This window comes from Phascolarctos cinereus, unplaced genomic scaffold, assembly GCF_003287225.1.
Source record: "Phascolarctos cinereus isolate Bilbo 61053 unplaced genomic scaffold, phaCin_HiC Scaffold_4;HRSCAF=312, whole genome shotgun sequence".
NCBI classification, from domain to species: Eukaryota; Metazoa; Chordata; class Mammalia; order Diprotodontia; family Phascolarctidae; genus Phascolarctos; species Phascolarctos cinereus.
The window spans coordinates 635078139-635099627 of NW_027555847.1; the positions used below are offsets into that span (position 1 = coordinate 635078139).

Here is a 21489-nt window from a genome sequence, read left to right on the forward strand (position 1 = left end):
AGAGAGTGATTCAATCACACAAGCCCAAGTTATTTTCTTTTTGAAATAACAAAAACAGAAGCAAAAACACTTTAATCTGATCCTGGTTTCCCCGAAGCCCCTCCCCATCTGTCATCCACTAAATGCTCAAGGCCTTCTTTGAAGTGTTTCTATGTTTGATCTACCCTACATCTTGGGGATTACAAGTTGACCAAGGGAAGGGAAGGGATTTAAGCAGTGTGTACAAAAACTCTAGGCAAAAAAGCATGAGGGCTGAATTGGGGAGAGAAAAAAAGAAGAAAAACCCATCTGTTTCAGGCTAGAGGATGAAAGGAACCTGCCTCAGCCTGTGGTTGGCTGAACATGTGGTCAGAAATACCAAGGATGGGGAGATGTGTCCAGAAATATCTCCTTTCTGGAAGTGGGAATTACGGGTGTCTTTTGTCATTATATAGGGAATTGTCACATGATTCCAGGGCCAACTCTTTAATTTGGGGTCCCAAGCCCCTTGTCTAAATAGAAGAGTAAGGGTATTCAATGCTTTTGTCCTTAGAGCTAAAACATACCACCAGCTGTGTACTATATGCCAGGGACTGTATGGATAACATGCAGTAAAGTGGAGAAACCAGCTCAATCCAGTTTTATTTGGTCAAGGTCGGATGTTCTGAATAAACCTTATTAGTAAAGTCACGCAGACATGGTCATCCATGGCTATCACCAAATGAACCATATCGGCTAGGTTGCATAGTGAATAAAGCAAGGAATTGTAGAGTCAGGAAGACCTGATTTTAAATCCTACCTCAGAGAATTACTAGATGTATGACCCCAGGCAAATCAAGTCAAAAAACATTTATTAAGTGCTTACTATATGCTACATATTATAATATAAAAAAACATATTTTATATGTCATATTATATTGTATATATAATATATATTATGTATTAAGTGCTCACTATAGGCACTATGCTAAGTGCTATGGGGACACAAAGAAAGACAAATGTAGTCCCTGTCCTCAAGGAGCCCTCATTCTAGTTAGGGAGACAACATGAAAATAACTATTTACAACAAATATATACAGGCTAACTTGAGGCAATCCCAGAGTGAAGGCACAGATATTGAGGGGGACTGCAGAAAGTTTCAAGCTTAGACTTAAAGGAAACTAGCATGCAGAGAGGAGAAGTAAGAGTATTCCAAGGCATGGGGGGCAACCAGTGAAAATTCAGAATGGGGAGCTAGAGTATCATGCGTGGAATAACAGGTCAGTGTCACCTGATCGTAGAGAACATAGAGGAAGTAAAGGTGAAAAGGCTGAAAAACATAAGGAGCCAGGTTATTAAAGGCTTTCAATTCCAAATAGAGGATTTTTTATTTGATCTTGGCAGCACTGGGGAGCCCCTGGAGTTGATTGAATAAGGAAGTAACATGGTCAGACCCATGCTTTTGGAAGACCATTTTGACAACTGAGTAGAGGATAGATTGGAGTAGGAAGAAATCTGAGGAAGACCAACCAGCAGGCTATTGTAAATAGTGAGGTGACGTGATGTGAGGTGATGTGACGTGATGAGGGCCTGCACCAGAATGTGTCAGAGGATAGAAAGAGGTATATATGAAAGATGCTGCAAAATCAACTCAACATGGTACATGAGAGGATATGGGTGGTGAGAGAGTGAAGAGTTAAAGACGATACCTATGTTACAAGCCCAGGTAACTAGGAATATAGCAATTTCCTTGCCACTCATTGGCAAGTTTGAAGGCAGGGAGGATTTGGGGGTAAAGATAATGGGTTTTGATTTCAAACCAGTTGAATTAAAGATATATAGAGGACACATTCTGAGATGTTCAGTAAGCAGTGTAAGATGTAAGAATGGAGATAGGAGAAAGGGCTGGTTAAACAAATCTGAGAGTCATCTGCATAGAGGTGATAATTGAATCCGTGGGATCTGATGACATCCCTTAGCGTAATTGTATAGAGGGTGAAAAGAAGTGGGCCTAAGACATAGCCTTGTTGGACACTCACAGTTATTGAGCATGACCTTGATAAAGGGTCAGCATGGAAGACTAAGAAGTGGTCAGACAGCCAGAAGGGGAACCGGGAAAAACTAGAAAGGAGAGAATCAAGAAGAGGGTAATTGGCAGTATCTAAGCCTGAGGGAGGTCAAGAAGGATGAGGACTGAGAAAAAAGCATTAGATTTGGCACTTAGGAGACCATTGGTAACTTTGGAGTGAGAATTGGTCCTGATCTTTATTTTATGTTTGTGTGTATCTCTTATTTCCTATCTCCTTACTCCTCTACTTTACTTCTACCCACTACTTTGCCTTCTATTACTTAACCTATTCCCCACAAAGATCCCTCCCATACCTCCCATTCCCATTAAACTAAGCACCCTTCTATAACCCCCTGTGGAGGACAGTTTTTGAATGATGAGGAGACATGAGTGTATTAGTGGGCATCAGGGAAACAATAAACAGGGCTATTGAAGATTAATTAGGAAGTAGGAATAGTAGAGGGAGAAATATTCTGGAGAAGATCGGATATGATGGGATCACTTGTGCATGTAGATGGGTCTGCCTTGACTAGCAGAAGGGCCATCTATTCATTTGAGACAAGGAAAAGGGAGAAGATGGTGGGGGAAAATATCTGAGTTAGGTGATATGAGGAGGAAGAAGAAAGACAGCTCTTAGCAAATGGCCTCAATTTTTCAGTGAAGAATGAGGCAAGATTGTCAGCTGAGAGGGAGGGAAACAAGGGGAGGAAGTGGCATGGGAGGTTTGAGGAAGGATGAAAATGTTTGGAAAAAGTCACTGTAGTAGGTGGGATAGAGATTGTTTAGGAAAGTATAAAAGGATTGCTTTGCCACAGTGAGAACCCAGTTAAGATTATGTGACATAAATTTGTAGTGGATACAGTCTTCATGGTTTTCTGTAATTCTGCAGTTAAACAAGTGAAGGCAACTGATGGTGGGATTAATCCAAGGTTGAGCATGGCGAGATGTGATCAAATAAGGGGGTGATAGGATTAGGGGGTAAGAGCCTGAGGTTTAGAGGATGGTGTAGAGGTGAACTGATTCACTAAAGGGAGGGAGGGAGAGAGGAAGGAAGGAAGGAAGGAAGGAAGGAAGGAAGGAAGGAAGGAAGGAAGGAAGGAAGGAAAGAAGGGAGGAAGGAAATGGAAATAGAAAGAAGGGGAAAGAAGGAAGGGATAGCAAGTGCAGGGGAGATGGTTTGAGAAATAACTAATGAGTAAAGGGATTGTAAGTCACAAAGAAGACAAAGAACATGGTCAGGGGTCATAAGGCAAATGAAAATATAAAACGTTAAAACATTATGAGATAAAGGAATTTCAGAGTTCATGAACTTGGAAATGGAATACTTGTGGATAATAGCAGTATTAAGGGTATGATCAAGCCTTTTAACCTCTCGTGGGCTCGGTTTCCTTATGCATGAAATAGAGATGATAATGATAGATAGCATCTAACACACAGGGACAATGTGCAGATATAAGGAAATAACATGCAATACATTGTGTAAACTTTAATATGCTACATAAATGCTAGCTATTATTACTTTAAAAAGTTACTTGCTCCAAGTCATTTGTACACCACTTTACATGAGTTCAGATGAGCTCCTTGAGGCCAGGAACTATTTTTTGCTTCTTTTTGTATCCCCAGCACTTAACACAGTTCCTGGCACATAGTAGGTGCTTAATAAATGCTTATTGGTTGATTGATTATTGACAATGGGCAGTCATTTTGCTTCTCTGTCTGTTTCCTCTTCTAGAAAAGGGAGGTGATAATAAGGCCCCTTCCACCTCTGGATCTAGATCTAAATTTTTAGACCCCAGGAGCTAAAAACAAAAATCCCATAGTTTAGGTACTAGAGGAAAAGGTGATTCCAAAAATGCAGACTTTCTGTGAATAGAGCAGAAGAGGGCAGAGCATGGTAGGTCTTTCAGTATGGCCCTTCATAGTGTCCTCTCCTCTGTCTGTGAACTGGGAGCAGGGGAAGGTGTCTGAGGCAGGCATAATAATGACACCTGGGGCACAGCCAGAAATGAGGTCCAGGAGCAGGCTGTGTCAGAATTCCAGGACGGCCATTAAGCAATAGGAGGTTGTCAAAAGTGTGATCCAAGCCCATGTGAGTCAGAATAGACAGTCAGTGTAATGAAACTGGTGGAGGCATGGTCTTGGTACTCTGAGTCAGAATAGAAATTGTTATTGAATAATAATAATAATAATAATAATAATAATAAAAAAACACTTCTCTCTACCTAACACAGATCACGAAGTCTTCAAACCTGAAGACAACTACCTGAATTGTCATGGCCTAAAAATTCACCGTCCTCTAATGTGAAGCCTCTCAGAGTTAGCCAGGCTGGACTTCATGTGACAGACATGCAGTCTATTGGTGGGCCCATACTTGAAACCTTTTTAGCTTAGCACAAGACCTACCAGAACTTGTGCTCTTTCTACTGCCAAAGCCTTTGGGAACCCACCATCACCTCTGTGCCACAGTGAGCCAGTGAACTGAATGTTCTTCTTAAGAAGATAGATCTATTCTAGAGGAAACATGGCATGATGGGTAGCTTGCTGGACTTGGAATCAGGAAAGCATAGGTTTGAATCCCACCTCCTACCTGTATGAGCTGTGTGACTGTGGAAAAGTCATTTAACTTCTCTGATCCTCAATTTACTTATCTTTAAAAGGAAGATAATAGTATCTTAAGTGCCTACTTCGCCAGGTTGCCTTCACTTGTAACTGCAGAATTACAGACAGAGGAGAGGATGCTATGAAGGACCACACTGAAAGACCTACCATGCTCTGCCCTCTTCTGCTCTATTCACAGAAGGTCTGCATTTTTGGAATCACCTTTTCCTCTAGTACCTAAGCTATGGGATTTTTGGTTTTAGCTCCTGGGGTCTAAAAATTTAGATCTAGATCCAGAGCTGGAAGGGGCCTTATTATCACCTCCCTTTTCTAGAAGAGGAAACCGACAGAGAAGTAAAACGACTGCCCATTGTCAATAATCAATCAACCAATGAGCATATATTAAATTTAGGCAACAAATGAGATCATAGTATCACAAAATCATAGCTAGAAGGAACCTCAGAGCCTATATTGTCCAATTGTTTCATTTTATAGATGTGAGAGTTAACATTGCTCCATGCTCAAGCAGTTTCTGTTATTCTGACCAATGCTAACAACTTAATAGTTGTTTTGTTAGGATCCGCCCTGGGGGGAAGAGGGCCAAAGCCTAGTCTATGACATAGCACCATAAGGGGAAAAAAGTTGTCAGGACTCAATGAGGTAATATAAGTATAGAGTTTTGTAGGGATAGGCTCTTATACTTTTGAGCTGGAAGACACCATATTCTTCAGTCCTCTCATTTTACAAATGAGGAAACTGAGACCCAGAGAGGTAAAGGGAATTGCCCAATGTCACATAAGTAGTAAGTAGCAGACAGGACTACAACCAAGGTCTCTGATTCCAAACTCATTATGCCATACACTCTTAGATATCATTTGCTGTTAGTGATAATAATCTAATCAACACATATCTATTAAATAACTACTGTGTACCAGGCCCCACACCAGGCTCCAGGAATCCAAAGACAATAAACATTCCCTACCTTCATGGAATTTTCCATCTACTAGGGACAAGGGAGATACATTGCATGGACATATAAATAAATACCAAATGTATACAAAATAAATTCAAAGCAGTTTGGGGGGAAAGGTGGAGACATTGGCAGCTGGAGGGATCAGAAAAGGCCTCATGGAGGTGATAGTACCTGAGCTGAAGGAAAACAGGGGTTCCAAGGTGCAGAGGTAAAGAGGGAATACATTCAAGGCAGGGGGACATTACAAAGTCACAGTGATGGGAAGTGGGAGAGTGTGTGTAAGGAACAGTAGCAACATCAATTTGGCCAGACTATATGAAGTAGAGTAATATAAAAGTTAAGACAAGGCTAGATGTATAGGACTTTCAGTGCTGAACAGATTGGTTTTATTTGATGCTAAAGTTAATAGGAAGCCACTAGAGTTTGTAGAACAGGAGAGGAAGTGGTCTTTAAACCTCAAAGTGCTATAGAAACATGAATTAGAATCATAATTACTGCTTTTTAAGCAGGGTTGAGAAAAATGGCCTGTTCAGCCTTCCACGCAGGACTGCTCTGAGTATCCAATGAGATAATGGGCAGGAAAGAACCTGGCAAACTATAAGCCTTGTCCAAATGCAAAGGATTTTTTAGTTCTGTTCCTTTAAGGAATACACAGGAAAACATTTAAAATGACTAAGAAAGCAGCAATGTTTATCTTTTATATAAATTATCCCTGTTTTTGGAATGGATCTGTAAATGCTACAGATGACCATTACATGTCTTCATGTTTTCCGGACATTTTAAAATTACACATCCCAGATATTATCTTTGCTGGTTGACTGCCTTGGCCATTTTTTAAAAAACTAAGAGTCCAACGCAAATACTGAAGAGGCTGGACTAGCTACTCCTTATATGGTCAACAAAATCATCCAATAAAAGTTCAAGCTAAGAGAAAGAGGATGATGAGTAGAAAAAGCCCTGGGTTGGAGGTCTGGGACTTAGAAGTTCCAGATTCAAGTCCTGGCACTAATAATAAGTGATTCTCTACCTATGTGATTCTGAGCTAGTCACTAGAGATATGGTTTGCCTAGACTTAGAAAAGCATTTGATCAGACTGTTTCCAACTATTCTAGAGGAGACAGATAGAGAAGTATCGCCTAGATGATAGCACAGTTAGATGGTTCCAGAACTAACTGAGTAGCTGGACTCAGAAATAGTCATAGATGATTTGTTGTCATCTTAGAAGAAGGTCTTCAATGGAATGTTCCAGAGATCTGTCACTGGCTCTGGCTGCAATACCTAACATTTTTATCAGTGATAAAATTTAGGCATAAATGGTATGCTTATTAAGTTTGCAGATTTGGGAGGGATAGCTAACATACTGGCTGACAGAGTCAGGATTCAAAAAAGATTTTGACAGGCTGGAGCATTGAGCTGAACCTAATAAAAGGAAATATGATAGGGATAAATGTAAAATCTCAGGATCAAAAAATGAATGTCCATAAATACAAGATAGGAGAAATAGGTAGCAATTTATGGAGGAGGGGGTAGTGACTGAGCAAGTTAGGAATTAAGGATTAGCCTTCTCTACTGTTTGTTCATTGGGTTGTTATCTCACTAGGATTCAGCATGTGACTTGTCCAAGTTCACATAGGTAGTAAGTGCCAGAATCAGGATTCAAATCCAGGTCCTCTGATCCCAACTCTAGTGGTCTTTCCCCTACATCAAGTTGTCTCACATAGCTGGCCAGTAGCAGAGACAGAATGTGTACCCCAGACTTCCTGACTCCAAGTCAAGTACTTTACCTGCCATCAGCAGTCCTTATGTGCCTAGTAGGCACTATGCTAGGCACTGAGGATCAAAGAAAAAAATGATACAGCCCCTGCCCTCAAGGAGCTTACATTCTATTGTGGGGAAAAAAACATGCACATAAACAAATATAGATATGTTGTAGTTCAGTCATGTGTGACTCTTTATGACCCCAATTGGGGTTTTCTTGGCAAAGATGCTAGAATGGTTTACCCTTTCACTCTCCAGCTAATTTTATAGAAAAGGAAACTGAGACAAATAGAGTTAAGTGACTTGCTCAGGGTCATACAACTAAGAAGTATCTGAGGCTGGATTTGACCCCAGGGTTGACACTCTATCCACTGTGCTATCTAGCTGCCCTAGATATAGATATAGGTAAAGATACAGGGATAGAGATAGAGGAAGAGACAGAGAGAGAGAGACAGGGACAGAGAGAGTTAGAGTTAAAGATAGAGACAAAGAGAGACAGAGACACAGACAGAGACAGAATTAGAGATGGAGTTAGAATTAGAGATAAAGACAGGGACAAAGACAGAGTGAGAAATAGAGATAGATGCAGAGATAGAAGCACAGAGAGAGACAAAGATTGAGATACAGACAGACTTAAAGATAGAGAAAGAGACAGAGAGAGACGGAGACAGAGATTAACTGAGGGGACTTCATATAGAAGTAGGTGCTTCAGCAGCCTTGTGAAGGAATCAAGGGATTCTACAAGGCAGTGGTGAGGTGTTCTCTGCACTCCTGGAGGGCAATGGCTAATATTTTTGTTATTGTTTGCCTACTACTGTGTTTTGCATATACCAGGTGCTTAATAAACATTTGCTGAATTTTTTAGAAAAGTAAGCAGTTAAATGTGTTTATTATAAGACCATACATCAGGCCTTATTTTGTTTAGTTGAATTTCATCCGGCCCTAAAGATAATACTATTCCCAGAAGTCCCAAAGTTTAATAAAGGGGTCCAAAGCAATCCAGAGCAGGAAATATATATTGTATCTGTGTCCAAGAGTCTGAGAATACTTATCAATGTTATCTCTATGAACTTGTACAGTTGATTAGAACATGGGGCTAGAAGCCAAGTTCAACAGTAATACAAGCCAATTATCTTCATGTAAAGGAGAAGAAAACAACTTTCCACTTCTATGGATTGCAATCGTTTATTTCTGCCATTATCTCATCTCAGATAACAACATAGTTCAGCAGTCAAGCCACCTGCCTTGAAAATGAGTATCTTTGGTTTCTTAGGAGACCAGGCCAGAGAGTGTGAATGGTTCAGAGCAAACCTCCCCCACTGCTGGGAAATAACGCAAATCACCAACCATGTTGATGATGAGAAAGGATGTTCATCTCTATATGAAGAGCAGGAAGGAAGCAAATGGCAGTTGCAACTGCAGTGCCTGGCGCATAGGAAATAAATGCTTATTGATCAACTGGTATTGTTACCAATTTTTATTTTATGTCACTGAGTACTGGAAACATGAGAAACATAAAGGACTGCAATTTTGGTATGAAGCAGGCATGTATCATTGAAGCCAGAAATGGTCATGTGATCTGGGGTTACATTTATAGAGGCCATGTATCCAGAGTGAAGACACAATAGTCCCACTGTTCAGTCTGCATCTAGAATACTAGGCACCACATTTTAGAAAGAAATGGACAAAATGGAGCACGTCCGGAGAAGGGCTGCCAACATGGCAAGAGAATTTCAACTTATGTCTATTGAAGGACCTAAGAATTTAAGGCTTTGAGAAAGTAGGAATTAGGAGAGAAACAGTAGCTGACTTTAGTATCTGAAGGGACGCATGGCAGACAAATTAAACTTATTCAAGGCAGAATTAAGAAGAATGGTTGGAGGTAGTTGTCTGACCATGATGGACTGCCCTGTGAATGTGATACAGTAGAAGGATTGTCAGCTAGTGAATAGGAGGATCTGGGTTCAATTGTTCCACCACTTATAACCTGTTTGACATCAGACAAGTCACTTGATGAGAGGTTGGACTAGATGATCTCAAAGTTCCCTTCCTCCACTAACTCTATGATCTATAAGTTTCTTTAGGTCTTCCAGCACAGGAAACACACGGATATCCCATAAGTCTTAGGGCGGTATTATTCTGGGATAGCCTAAAAAAAAAGTCATTAAGTGTTTTGAAACACTCTATTGAAGAATGGATTCCTATTTCAAGCATGGTTAAGATAATATGATGTATGAGGGCCAGTCAGACTCTTCATTTCTATGATTCCATGAATTTCCTGTCTAGTACAAGGCACACCCTCTCACATAATGATGATCTTATTAACCACCTTCCCTGTCCCTTTATTTTTATTGAATCCCTCTGTAAACCTGTCATTGTCTTTTAAACTAAAAAAATGATACTTCTCGCAGGAATAATGGGTAGAGCTTGAAGAAAAGAGAGGGGGATTTTAACTTAGAACAACCTTTCTAGCAATTGTGAACTCCCCATTGTCAGAGGTCTTTGCATGGAACCTCGATAACCACTTTTCAGCCATGTTGTAGAAGGAATTCTTGGTCAGATATGGGGGCTGTACTAGCTGTGTGACCCTGGGCAAGTCGCTTAACCCCAATTGCCTAAAAAATTTAAAAAAAAGATATGGTGGCTGTAGATAACCTCTGAGGTCCCTTCCAACTCTAAGAGTCTATAAGTTGTTGAATTGTCTCTCAATGTAATATAGATGTAGTTGTGGGCTCCCTTTCCTTAGCTGAAGCTTGGCAGTATCTTCAGCATACCAGAGGCACATTATAAATTTCTATCTGAATATGATGCTGTCCTTAAGAGTAGTAAAATTAGGATTTGAATCCAGATTTTTCTGAGTCAATGAAATATGCATACCGTATGGTCCCTGTCCACAAAGAGCTTACCATATGGTTGGGGAGACAAGATTTATACACAAAACAATTAGAAAATAATGAGTTAGAATGTTATTTAGTTGTTCGGTCATGAATTCTTTGCGACCCCGTGGACCATACTGTCCATGAGGTTTTCTTGGCAAAGATACTGAAGTGGTTTCTTCTCCAACGGATTAAGACAAACAGAGATTAAGTGACTTGCCTGTCTAAGGTGGGATTTGAACTTAGACCTTCCTGACCCTAGGACCAGGGCTCTATCCAAAGAGCTACCTAGTTTTCTCCTGAGTGAGAATGTATTTATAGGCAAAAATAGTTGGTCAGCAAGGGGGGAAAATCACTGTGGGCTCAAGTGGTCCAGGAAGGCTACCTAGAGGAGATGAAAACTGAAATGAGTTTTTCTATTAAGTACTTTTCTCCAATCCTTAAAAAACTAATCTGACATCCTTTGATTCTTTACAGAAGTGGAGGACCAGGAACAATGCATCCACTGTGTTAGATCTGTTGGTTAGTTTCGCTAAACATTATTTTCCTTCCTCTTGTCAAAAATTATTGGTAATGGGATGATGCTCTGAGTGGGGGAAGGGGGATAGTGAAAGGATGTAGTGGAAAATGTAGGTGATATTCAGAAAGGGAACAAAAACTTATTTTTAAGAAACAAGCACAAATAACTGTCATCATTTTTAACAATAAGAACATGATAAGTGTTTGAAATTTAGAATAAAATTTTATTTGATGTTGAAGAAGGAAAAGATAATGAAATACTCCCTCCATTCAAAGACTACCCCATGCCTCTGGCCTGGCACCCAAAAAACTCCTAAATTTCGATAGAAAGAACGCTGGCAAGAAGTAAACATTAGACTGTTCATTGCCCTCTGCCTCTCTATCTGTGTGATTTTTCACAACTCACTTCCTCTGCCTTATTTCTCAAGTAAGTAAAATGATGGGGTGATATTAGGTAACCTCTAAAATAACTTTTGAATGATTTTGAAATTTCTTCAGAATAATGTTGTATAATCAGGTCACAGGAAGGAGAGAGGGTCAGCATTCAGTCAATGAAATGTACTCTATTGGTGATGACATATCAGATTCAGCTTTTTACAGTCCAGTAAATTGCTCTTCCCATAGACTTCCTGACAAGTAGAGGCCAAGATGGGAAAGTATAAGACATTCACAGTCGATGGTTCTGTGGGCTTCACTTCATTGGTTTAGGGTTGAGAAATCCTGAAACTGAGACTGGTCCCTGACCAAATATGTTTGACAAGGCCGCCTCCTACACCTGGGCTCTGGTCCCTTGGACAGCCTGGGTTCTGGTCCCTCGGGTGGCTTTGCTGTCCATGTATCATGTTTCAGGCACTGGCCTAAGCATTGGAGAAACAAGGACAGAAGTGAAACAGATCCTGCCCTCAAGAAGATCATGATCTAGTGGGGAAAACATTATATAGATATATAGATATAGGTATTATCTAGATATACACATAGATCTATATAGATATTTTGATAATTGATAGATACATATAGATCTATAGATATAATTGATAGATATACATAGACATGTAGATTTATAGATATGTTTTGATAGATATTTATATATATATAGCTCTATAACTATAGATTTTTATAGATCTACACATAGATCTATAGATATAGATAGTTATGGATATAAATATAGATCTATAGATATAGATATTTTGATAGATGTAGATGCTATAGATATAGATAAATATATATACAGATCTATATAGATATTTTGATAACAATAGATACATATAGATCTATATCTACTTTCATAACTGTAGATACAAAGATCTTAATATACGTGTGTGTGTGTGTGTGTGTGTGTGTGTGTGTGTGTGTGTGTATCACCCCATCGTTTTACTTACTTGGGAAATAAGGCAGAGGAAGTGAGCTGTGAAAAGTCACACAGATAGCAAGAGGCAGAGAACGATGAGCAGTCTAATACTTACTCCTTGACAGTGTCCTTTCCATTGAAATTTAGGTTTTTTGTGTGGAGTCTTTGAATGGAGGGAGTATTTCATTATCTTTTCCTTCTTCAACATCAAATGTATAGGTGGGGGGAAGGTAGCCCCCTTGTTGACATACCAGCAAACAAAGAGGAACGTTAAGTATACCATTTGTCTCACTGCTTTCTCAGTTCTTTTGCTACTGACACAAAATAATTCACCTCTTTTTAAGCAAGATAGAGCTTCAGCCATATTTCTGATTGTTAGTCGGTGAGTCAACTACCAGTTATTAAGTTCCTACTGTGAGCAATCATTGTGCTAAACACTAAGGACATAAAGAATGCCAAAATCACCATACCGTCCCTCAAGGAGCTCACAGTCAAAGGGCGGAAACAACATTCAAACAGCTATGTACCAAGAAGCTATATACAGGATAAATCAGGGAAAAAAGACAACACTAGAAGAGAGATGCTAGCATTAAGTGGCATCAGAAGAGGTGAAGTTTGAGGAGAGCCAAGGGAGCCAGGAGGCAGAGGTGGGGAGGTAGAGAATTGGAGGCGATGGGGGACAGCCAGTGAAAAGGCCCAGAATTGGGAGATGGGAGTGTCACATTTGAGGACCAGCAAGGAGGTCAGTGTCACTGGATTATGAGGTCCACTGAGGGGAACATATCCAAAGATGACTAGAAAGCTAGGAAGGAGCTGGGGTTTTTAAAGCGAAACAGGATTTTATATTCAATCTTGGAGGTCATAGGGGGCCACTGGAGTTTACTAAATGGAAAGTTGACATGGCCATACCTTCTTATACCTGCCTGCCATTGTTTCTTCTAAGAGCCTCATGATGCTTTCCAGATCTGATCTCTTTTGTATATTATAGAGTGTTAGCACTCGAAGGGACCTTAGAATGCAAAACATTTAGGCTTAAATGGAACTTAGAACATGGATTGTTAATGCCAAAAGGAACTTAGAACAGAAAAATAGTTAAAACTGAAAGGATTCATAGAGATCATCTCATCTAATCATTCTATCTTAGATATGAGGAAATTAGAGTCTAGGGAGATGATGTGAGCTGTCCAGGTTTACACAATTAGCTGGAAGCAGAACTCAGGTCTCATCCTACCAGGCAAGTGCTCTTTCTATAAACTATGATGCTTCCTCTGCATTATTCTCTCTCAATCGATTTACAAACGTACTGCATAAAGAGGCATGGTAGCATAGTGGATAGAGAGATCTATCATCTAGAAGCCAGAAAAACCTGGGTTCAACATAGCCTGGCTGTGTGACCCTAGGCTGCATGAGTCAGTGCTCTAGGTAATTCTCTAAGGCTGTAAATTGTAGAGAAGGTGCTGACCTTCAAGGATAGAAGGAGTTTCTTCATCTTAGAAATTCCCTGTACTCATGAATTCACAGGTCAGATCTGTATCCTTGTACTAAATGAATATGAAATTACCTGCTTGAGCAGCCCTAGTACCTGTGGTCAGTTCCGAGCTCTGCTACTGATACATTAGAACATTAGCATCTCAAGGGCAGGGAATGTTTTTGCTCTTTTTGTTTGTATCCCTAGTATTTGGGACAGTGCTTGACAGATAGTATAAGCTCAATAAACTTACTTTTATTCACTCATTCATTTGTTCATTTGTTCACTCATTCATCCATTCATCCATGAGATTAGCCAAATCCTGCCTCTTGTGTGACCTCTGTGTGACCAGAGGGAGTCATGTAACTTTTCACTCTTAGCTTCCTAATCTACAAAATGGAAACAACAATGTGGGTGCTACCTTCCTCAAAGGATGGTTGTGAGAAAAGCAGCCAGTAAATCTTGAATTGATACATAAACGTGAGTTGTTATTATTAGTTTAGATTATTATTAGGTTAACATTATTATGTTTTCTGCCTGTGCCAGAGAAGAACAGCTGGTTACCTTACAGTGGCTGCCTGCTCATATTTTGGAGCTGTTTCTCTTTTTTTTTTAGCTGTTTCTACTTGAAAGGGAACATCTCTTAGATCAGACTACAATTGTAATGTGGTTTATTAAAAATAAGTAAATAAATAAAACCCAAAAAAGAGCACTTACAGTAGCAAATGTTGAGACACATCTTGAAGTCCTCCGTCAATAGCTAGAGTTGTAGGGGAATTGGGTAGATAACAGGTTCCCAGAACCGCAGAATGTTGTAGTAAGTAGGAAGTGACCTTGGAGATTATTTCTTCCAAGGCCCAGGTAAGCCTATCCTGTTGTGAGTCACTCAGCTAGCTTTTATTAAGGGCCTACTGTGTGCCAGGCAGCGTGCTAAGCACAGAGCCGTTCAGACACTTGCTGGCTGTGTGACCCTGGGCACGGGGTCTCCAAAATCAACAGCAACAACAAAACAAAGAAAGGACTTTGGGGTCTGACTGCCTGGATGCTGGCCCTGTATGTATGAGCAGTGAGACCTTAAGCAAAGTCTTTCCTTATTTTCTCAGTCGCTGTTTCCTCATTTATCAAATGGGCCAAATAATCCCTGCCCTTTTTACTTCAAATAAAATAACACTAAAAAAAAACCTTAGAAAACTAAAACCCTTGTAACAAATATACATAGTCAAATAAAACAAACTCCTAAGCTAGCCATGTCCAAAAATGCATGTCTCGTCCTACATCTTGAGTTCATCACTTCTTGCTCAGGAAGGGGGTAGAATGCCTGACCATTGGTCCTTTGGAATCGTGACTGATAATGAACTGAGCAAATCATGAAATCTTTCCATTTTGTTCATTTGTTATAATGGTTCTAATGGTATAAATCGTTCTGGTTTTTCTTTCTGGATTCAGCGTCAGTTCATTCCCGGGTTTCTCTGAAACCATCCCCTTTGTTGTTTTTCCTGACACAATGAGGCGAGAGGGAGAAGAATTTATGTAGCACCTGCCGTGTGCCAAGCCCCATGTGGATCACTGTCTTGTCATGGCGGAGAGGCCTGCTTAACTCAATGAAACTATGAGCTATGCTGTGCAGGGTTACCCCAAGACAGACAGGTCATAATGAAGAATTCTGACAAAAGGTAATCGACTGGAGAAGGAAATGACAAATCACTCCAGAATCTTTGCCAGGAAACCTCCACAGAGCCTGGTTAAACCTCAGGAGATAGTGGAAGACAGAAGGGCCTGGCGTGCTTTGGTCCATAGGGTCACAAAATGTCGGACACGACATGGGCCAGGCACTGTGCTGAGCGCTTTACAAATATTATCTCATGCAATCAATACAATAGTATTCAATTGTAATAATATACTGTAATTGTTTAATCTGCTTTTTAAAAAATATCTATTGTTTCAGCATGGAGCTGCTAGCTGATGTTCAATATGCCTTTGGACTACCCTTCCATCCTCAGTATGAACAGCAGTTTACTCTGGAACAAAAAAGCCTGTCACTGAAAATAATGAAGTATTTCACCAACTTCATCAAGACGGGGTAAGCACGCAGCCCTCCTGTGTGTCTGATGGGCAGTTCCACAGCTCTAGCCCATAGCAGAAGGCAGAGTTATACCGCACCACAGAACTCCCAACCCTGCCCTCAGTGGATCATGTCCTTAGCCAGCCAAGGTCAGAGTCAGCGTGTCCCCTCCCAATCTGTGCATATCAAGGGAATTACTGATTCTCAGAGGAAAAATACACATCCAAAACCTTCTATGTCATACTCATTCATGCTCTACCGACACTTCAGAGGTTTTCTTTCAATGGCAGATGGTGACCCAGATACAAGATCAAACAAACAAACAAATTTAGGAAAAAATTAGACACATCATGAAGTTGATACTTCCCTATTTAGCTCAACAACAGCTCTATGAATAAGTATAAGAACAAAATGCCCACAAGTTTACAGAGGGCTTGTTATCATTTAGTCATATCCAACTCTTTGTGACTTCTTCTCAGGGTTTTCTTGATAAATATATTGGAGTGGTTTGCCATTTCCTTCTCTAGCTCATTTTACAAATGAGTAACAGAAAAACAGGGTTAAGTGACTTGCCCAGGGTCACACAGCTCTTAAGTAAACTCAGGTCCTCCTGACTCCAAGTCCAGCACTCTATCCACTGTGCCACCTAGCTGCCCCTTACAGAGGGTACTGATAGCTAAATGGTATAATATAAAAAACTTAGTTCTTGTCTTATTTCTGTGACCACCGTGGCTATGTGGCCTAGAACAAGTCATTTTTTTCTTCCTTCTTTCTTTCCTTTCTTATATGCTTCTTTCCTTCCTTCCTTCTTCCCACTTTCCCTCCCTCCCTCCTTCCCTCCATTTTTTCTTTCTTTTTCTTTTTTGGAGATTCATTTCCTAGGCTATCTCACCTAAGCTGGAAGTTCAGTGGCCACTCCTGGTTCCAATCCACTGCCAATCCCGTTAGGATGGGAGCTTTAGTCCGCTCCATCTCCAACACAGACCAGTCTACTCTTCCTTAGGCAGCTGGGTGGTTCCCTACTTTTGGGGGCTCACCATATTGGTGCTAAATTTAGTGTGGACACAGATTGGCTGTAATCTTACTGATTTAGCTCAGAACTCCTGAGCTCAAGCAATACATCAGCCTCCGCCTCCCCAGTAATAGGTATTATAAGTATGTGCCACCCCACCCAGCTCACATCAATTTTCTGGGCCTTAGTTTCCTCATCTGTAAAAAGGGAAGATTGGACCAGATGATCTCTAATGTCTTTAGTGCTTGACTCCTTTTTTTTTTCCCCAGAAATCCCAATTATCCTTATGACTTCTCAAAGAAGGTCCTAGAAACTACACCCTTGTGGCCAGAATTTCTTCCCCACGCTAATGGAGATAACTATAAAGAATTTAGCCCTGGACTTCTGAATCACCAGGGACTGAAAAAAGATGAATGCTCCTTCTGGTCCAAGTACATCCAGACACTGAAAGCATCTACAGGTAAATGCAGTGGGTGTGGGAATCATTTTCAAATGCATGTTAGGTTAGTCATGTCACCAAGTCAAGTCAACAAGCATTCATGAAGAACCTGCTAAATGCTAAGAATACAAAAGCAAAAACAAAAACAAAATCCAGTCCCTGCAACCCCTCCATGACTTAGTAAGTGGTCTTTGACCCTTTCGTCAACCTCACAATCTGCCTCTCCAAACTTAGGAGTCAGGTCCTCAGATGACTCACATCAAATCCATAAGGGTGCCTTTCTAACTTGATATGACTTCATAATAAGTAGCATTTATATAGAGTGTTCAGCACTTTTTACAAATATTATCTTATTTGATATTCACACCACAACCTGAGAAGTAGGTGCTACTATTATCCTCATTTTATGAGGAAACTCAGGCAGACAGAAATCAAGTGATTTGCCTCAGATCCCAAAACTAGCGTCTGAGGTTGGATTTGAACTTGGGTCTCTTCTGACTCTAGGCCTAGTACTATACTAGTTGCTATACCAGCAGCTGCATAAACATAGCTATGTGGCCATGAACAGGTTGCTGTATCAAATTATAGAATGGTAATGAAAACTCCTCTGTAAACTATGAAGTGTTGAACCAATGAAAGGTTTTAATATTAGCTTTGTGTCAACCAGCTATGAGACCCTGGGCAAGTCACTTTCCCTAGGCAGAATTGGTTTCCTCATTTGGATGGATGATCTTTGAATTCCCTTTCAATTCCATGATTTTCTGATTCTAAAAATGGTGATGTCAGTGGTGGTGATAACTAACGTTTTATAGCACTTCTAGCTTTGCTAGACACTTTGTGTATGTTATCTTATTCACTAAGAAGCACTGAGAGGGGGTTGGTTCCCTGTGCAGTGATTGAGAGGAGGGAGAGGTAACTCTGGAGTGGACTGGGTGCGGAGACAGCCCTGGATGTGGAGCCTAGGTTCAAACCAGAAGTCATCAGTTCAAATCCTGGCTTTGAAATTCTCTGTGTCTGTGACTTTGGGCAAGTCGCTCTGCCTCTCAGGCCTCAGTTTCCTTACCTGTAAGATAAGCCAGCTGGACTTGATGGTCTTCGAAGGTCCATCCGTTTCCAAATTCCTATGGTTATATAATCCTAGTAAAGGAAGTCTCCATGGAGGAAAGAAGCTCAGAGCGGGGCCTTGAAGGACAGGTAGGATTTCAATGAACGGAAAAGAGACAGAAGGAATTCTAGGAGTAGGAGCAAAGGCACCAAGGTCATAGGCAGCATTCCTAAGAAATCTTCATAGGAGACCACGAAAGACAAGGTTGAGGAGAGAGCAGAGAAATCCCCAAATATTTCATCAGACAAGTGAGTTACACGGAGTATTCAGTGGGTATACAAGATTAATGACACCTTGTTAATTTAAGCCAAACGTATTGTTACCCTTGTTACGTCAGCACTGCTAACTCCCTTTCTGGCTGGCACTGCCCCCGGAAACATTGGCCTTATGATCAGCTACATCTGAGGCCAATTGCCTTTGTTGCCAAGGCACAGGGTGGCTTTCATTATTCCAGGGGCTGGAAGCCAGATCTCAACTCTGCCTGGCCAGATGTTGAAGCAAATGGAAGAAAGGCTTGGCTATGAGTCTGGCTAGTGGAAAGAGTCTAGAACGAGGCATCAGAAGACCTGGGTTTGAATTCTGGATCTGCCATGTATTTGCTGCGTGATAATAAGCAAATCACTTCCCCTTTCTGGTCTTTAGTCAGATAGGGTCCCTTCCAGTTCTGACATAGCCAAAGTTCTATGTTCTAAGGCCTCCTGTAGCTCTAATATTCTCTCTTCTCAGTTCTCTTCCAAGTCTGATTCTGAGTTGTCACATAATTCCCTGTTTCCTCTCTTGTTTCAGGTGGAGCTGAGAGCCAGCAGCCCCTGGTAGCAGAAGAGGATCTTGGCCCTGGGTCTGAGGGGATCGAGGCACCGCCCAGTGTCCCGAGCAGGGCCAGAAAAGCTACAGCAAATAACCAGAATATCATGCTGAGGATCAATGACTTACATTATGTTTAGCTATATCTCACAGCTATGGAGATCTCCTCTCTGCCCAGTCACTATACCATACATCTTTATGTCCCTAATAACCTGGTCACAATTCATCATGTGTAAATTAAAAAATGTACGTAAAGAAAATACAGTTGTGAGCCTGGTTTCTTTAAAAGACATTATCTATTACAAATAATTTTTCTCAATGAATTTTTGTTTGTTTGGGGGGGTTTTGTGAGGCAGTTGGGGTTAAATGACTTACCCAGGGTCATACAGATAGTACATGTTTGAGATCAAATTTGAACTCCGGTCCTCCTGACTCCAGGGCCAGTCCTCTATCCACTGTGCCACCTAGCTGCCTTTCTCCACCAATTTTTAATTCTGGTCTGCCATTACCCAGCACACTTCTAGGCAAAAGCCTCCCTGCTTTACCTGACCCCACCACCCTCAGATGGTGTTTGACCAGAAAATATGACATAGTAGAATGAAAACTGTGGCAGGTGAAAGATGAAATGACTGAGAAAACAAAGGTTTGATCTTCTAAACATATCATTGTATTAAAGTATTGCATACCAATTGCCTAACAAGTAGGAACCAGGCCCCTTCCTCAGCTTAGGCCTAGATCCTGAATACAGGGGGAGATAGACTTTTAAAAATTAAAAATTTCGTTGTTGTTTAGTCATGTCTGACTCTTCATGACCCCATTTGGGCTTTTCTTGGTAAAGATACCGGAGTGGTTTGCCATTTCCTTCTCCAGCTCATTTTACAGGTAGGAAACTGAAGCACACAGGATTAAATGACTTGCCCAGGGTCACTCAGCTAAGAAGCGTATGAGGCCAGATTTGACCTCAGGAAGATGAGCCTTCCTGACTTCAGGCTCAGCACTCTATCCAATGTTCCACCTAGCTGCCTGATTATACATTAAAAGCAATTAATCAAATAAGTCCAATTCATTAAAAGTAAACAATACCAGAGTAGTTATTCTGATTTCTAATTGGATGAAAGATTAGGGACTTTCCAAGTCTGGGAGAATGAACAGGTTCAATTCCCTGAATTCAGAAAATGAAGTATCCCACTTCCCAAGTATCTGTAAACAATAAAAGAACATGGAAACAATAACTTATTGGTCAGCATGGGTCAGTATTCAGATAAAACATATAGACTGCTTCAGACGCACAATTGTGAGAAAACTCCTTGCATCAGCCGCTGGGTCTGACTGCGTTTCTGGGTCAGCATAACCTTGGGTAAGAGTCTCTAAGTATGGGGCAGCTAGGTGGCGCAGTGGACAGAGCACCAGCCCTGAAGTCAGGAGGACCTGAGTTCAAATGCGGCCTCAGACCAAACACTTGACACTTACTAGCTGTGTGACCCTGGGCAAGTCACTTAACCCCAATTGCCTAAAAGCAAAAAAAAAAAGTCTCTAAGCAGCAAGTAGGGATAGTCTAGCTTCCCAGCCATGCAAGGCTATGTTCAAACAATGAAATGAAGTTTTCTCCCAATTCCACAATTGAATAAAGTTTTCTCACAAGACAGAAATTGGACTAGACACATAAATGAAGAGAAACTAAGCTAGCTGTAGAACTGAGTCACAAGATGGAATCCGCATGGTTCACTCAGTTCCCACAATTAACCATTTGTTGTCTTAATCCCCTCAACTCCCTCAAAACTGATCAAGGAATCAGGGTGCCTGCCCTGTAGCCCCTGAATGGATATATGGTAGCCCTCAGACTTTGAGCAAATAATCTGAGTATTCTTGATCTGTGTCCTCATGTGTACATGGAGGATCATCTCCCTGCCCTGTTGATATCATGGAGCTATTGTGAAAATCAAACAAGGTGACGAGCATAGATGAACGTTATTATCAGTGAAGCACCAGACTGATGCTGGTGAGATTATTGATAGTCCCAGCTCTGCTCCTAACTCTCTGGGGGTGGTGGACAAAGTCATTTAACTGCTTTAGTTTCCTTGATTGTAACTTGGGGAAGTTGGCCCTTTTTTGTTCATTTTTTAAAAAATTGAATGACAGAGATGAAGGCGCAGATGTCTTTGCCTCTCAAATTTATAGACATCTTGAAACTAAGAGGGACAACTAACACATTGGATGACTGAGTTGTGTTCCAAGAATATATGACAGGCTAGAAGAATGAGCTGTTTATTCATATTACATTTAATAAACATAAATGTAAAGTCTCACTCTTGAATTTTAAAAGTCAGCGACACAGGAACAAAATCGGGGGCCATGGCTAGACACCAGTTTGTGGAATAATGACCTAGGGGATCATAGAATTATAGATTACAGATTGTAAGCTCCCTGAGGGGAGAGACTATCTTTCACTTCTTTTTGTATCCCACGATTAGCACAGTGCCTGGCACATAAATATTGATTGA

At 40.8% G+C, this 21489-nt stretch overlaps 1 protein-coding gene across 1 annotated transcript in view; it reads left to right on the forward strand.

Annotated features, from left to right (window-relative positions):
• TG (thyroglobulin) overlaps nt 1–19250 on the forward strand; it is a 364454-nt gene extending 345204 nt beyond the window's left edge. Inside the window, exons 47-49 of the mRNA XM_078151800.1 lie at nt 15512–15646; nt 16910–17100; nt 18971–19250. Of these exons, the coding sequence (XP_078007926.1) occupies nt 15512–15646; nt 16910–17100; nt 18971–19128 (484 nt within the window). The 3' untranslated portion in view covers nt 19129–19250. The remainder of the gene's footprint in view (nt 1–15511; nt 15647–16909; nt 17101–18970) is intronic.
• The last annotated feature ends 2239 nt before the right edge of the window (nt 19251–21489 follow it).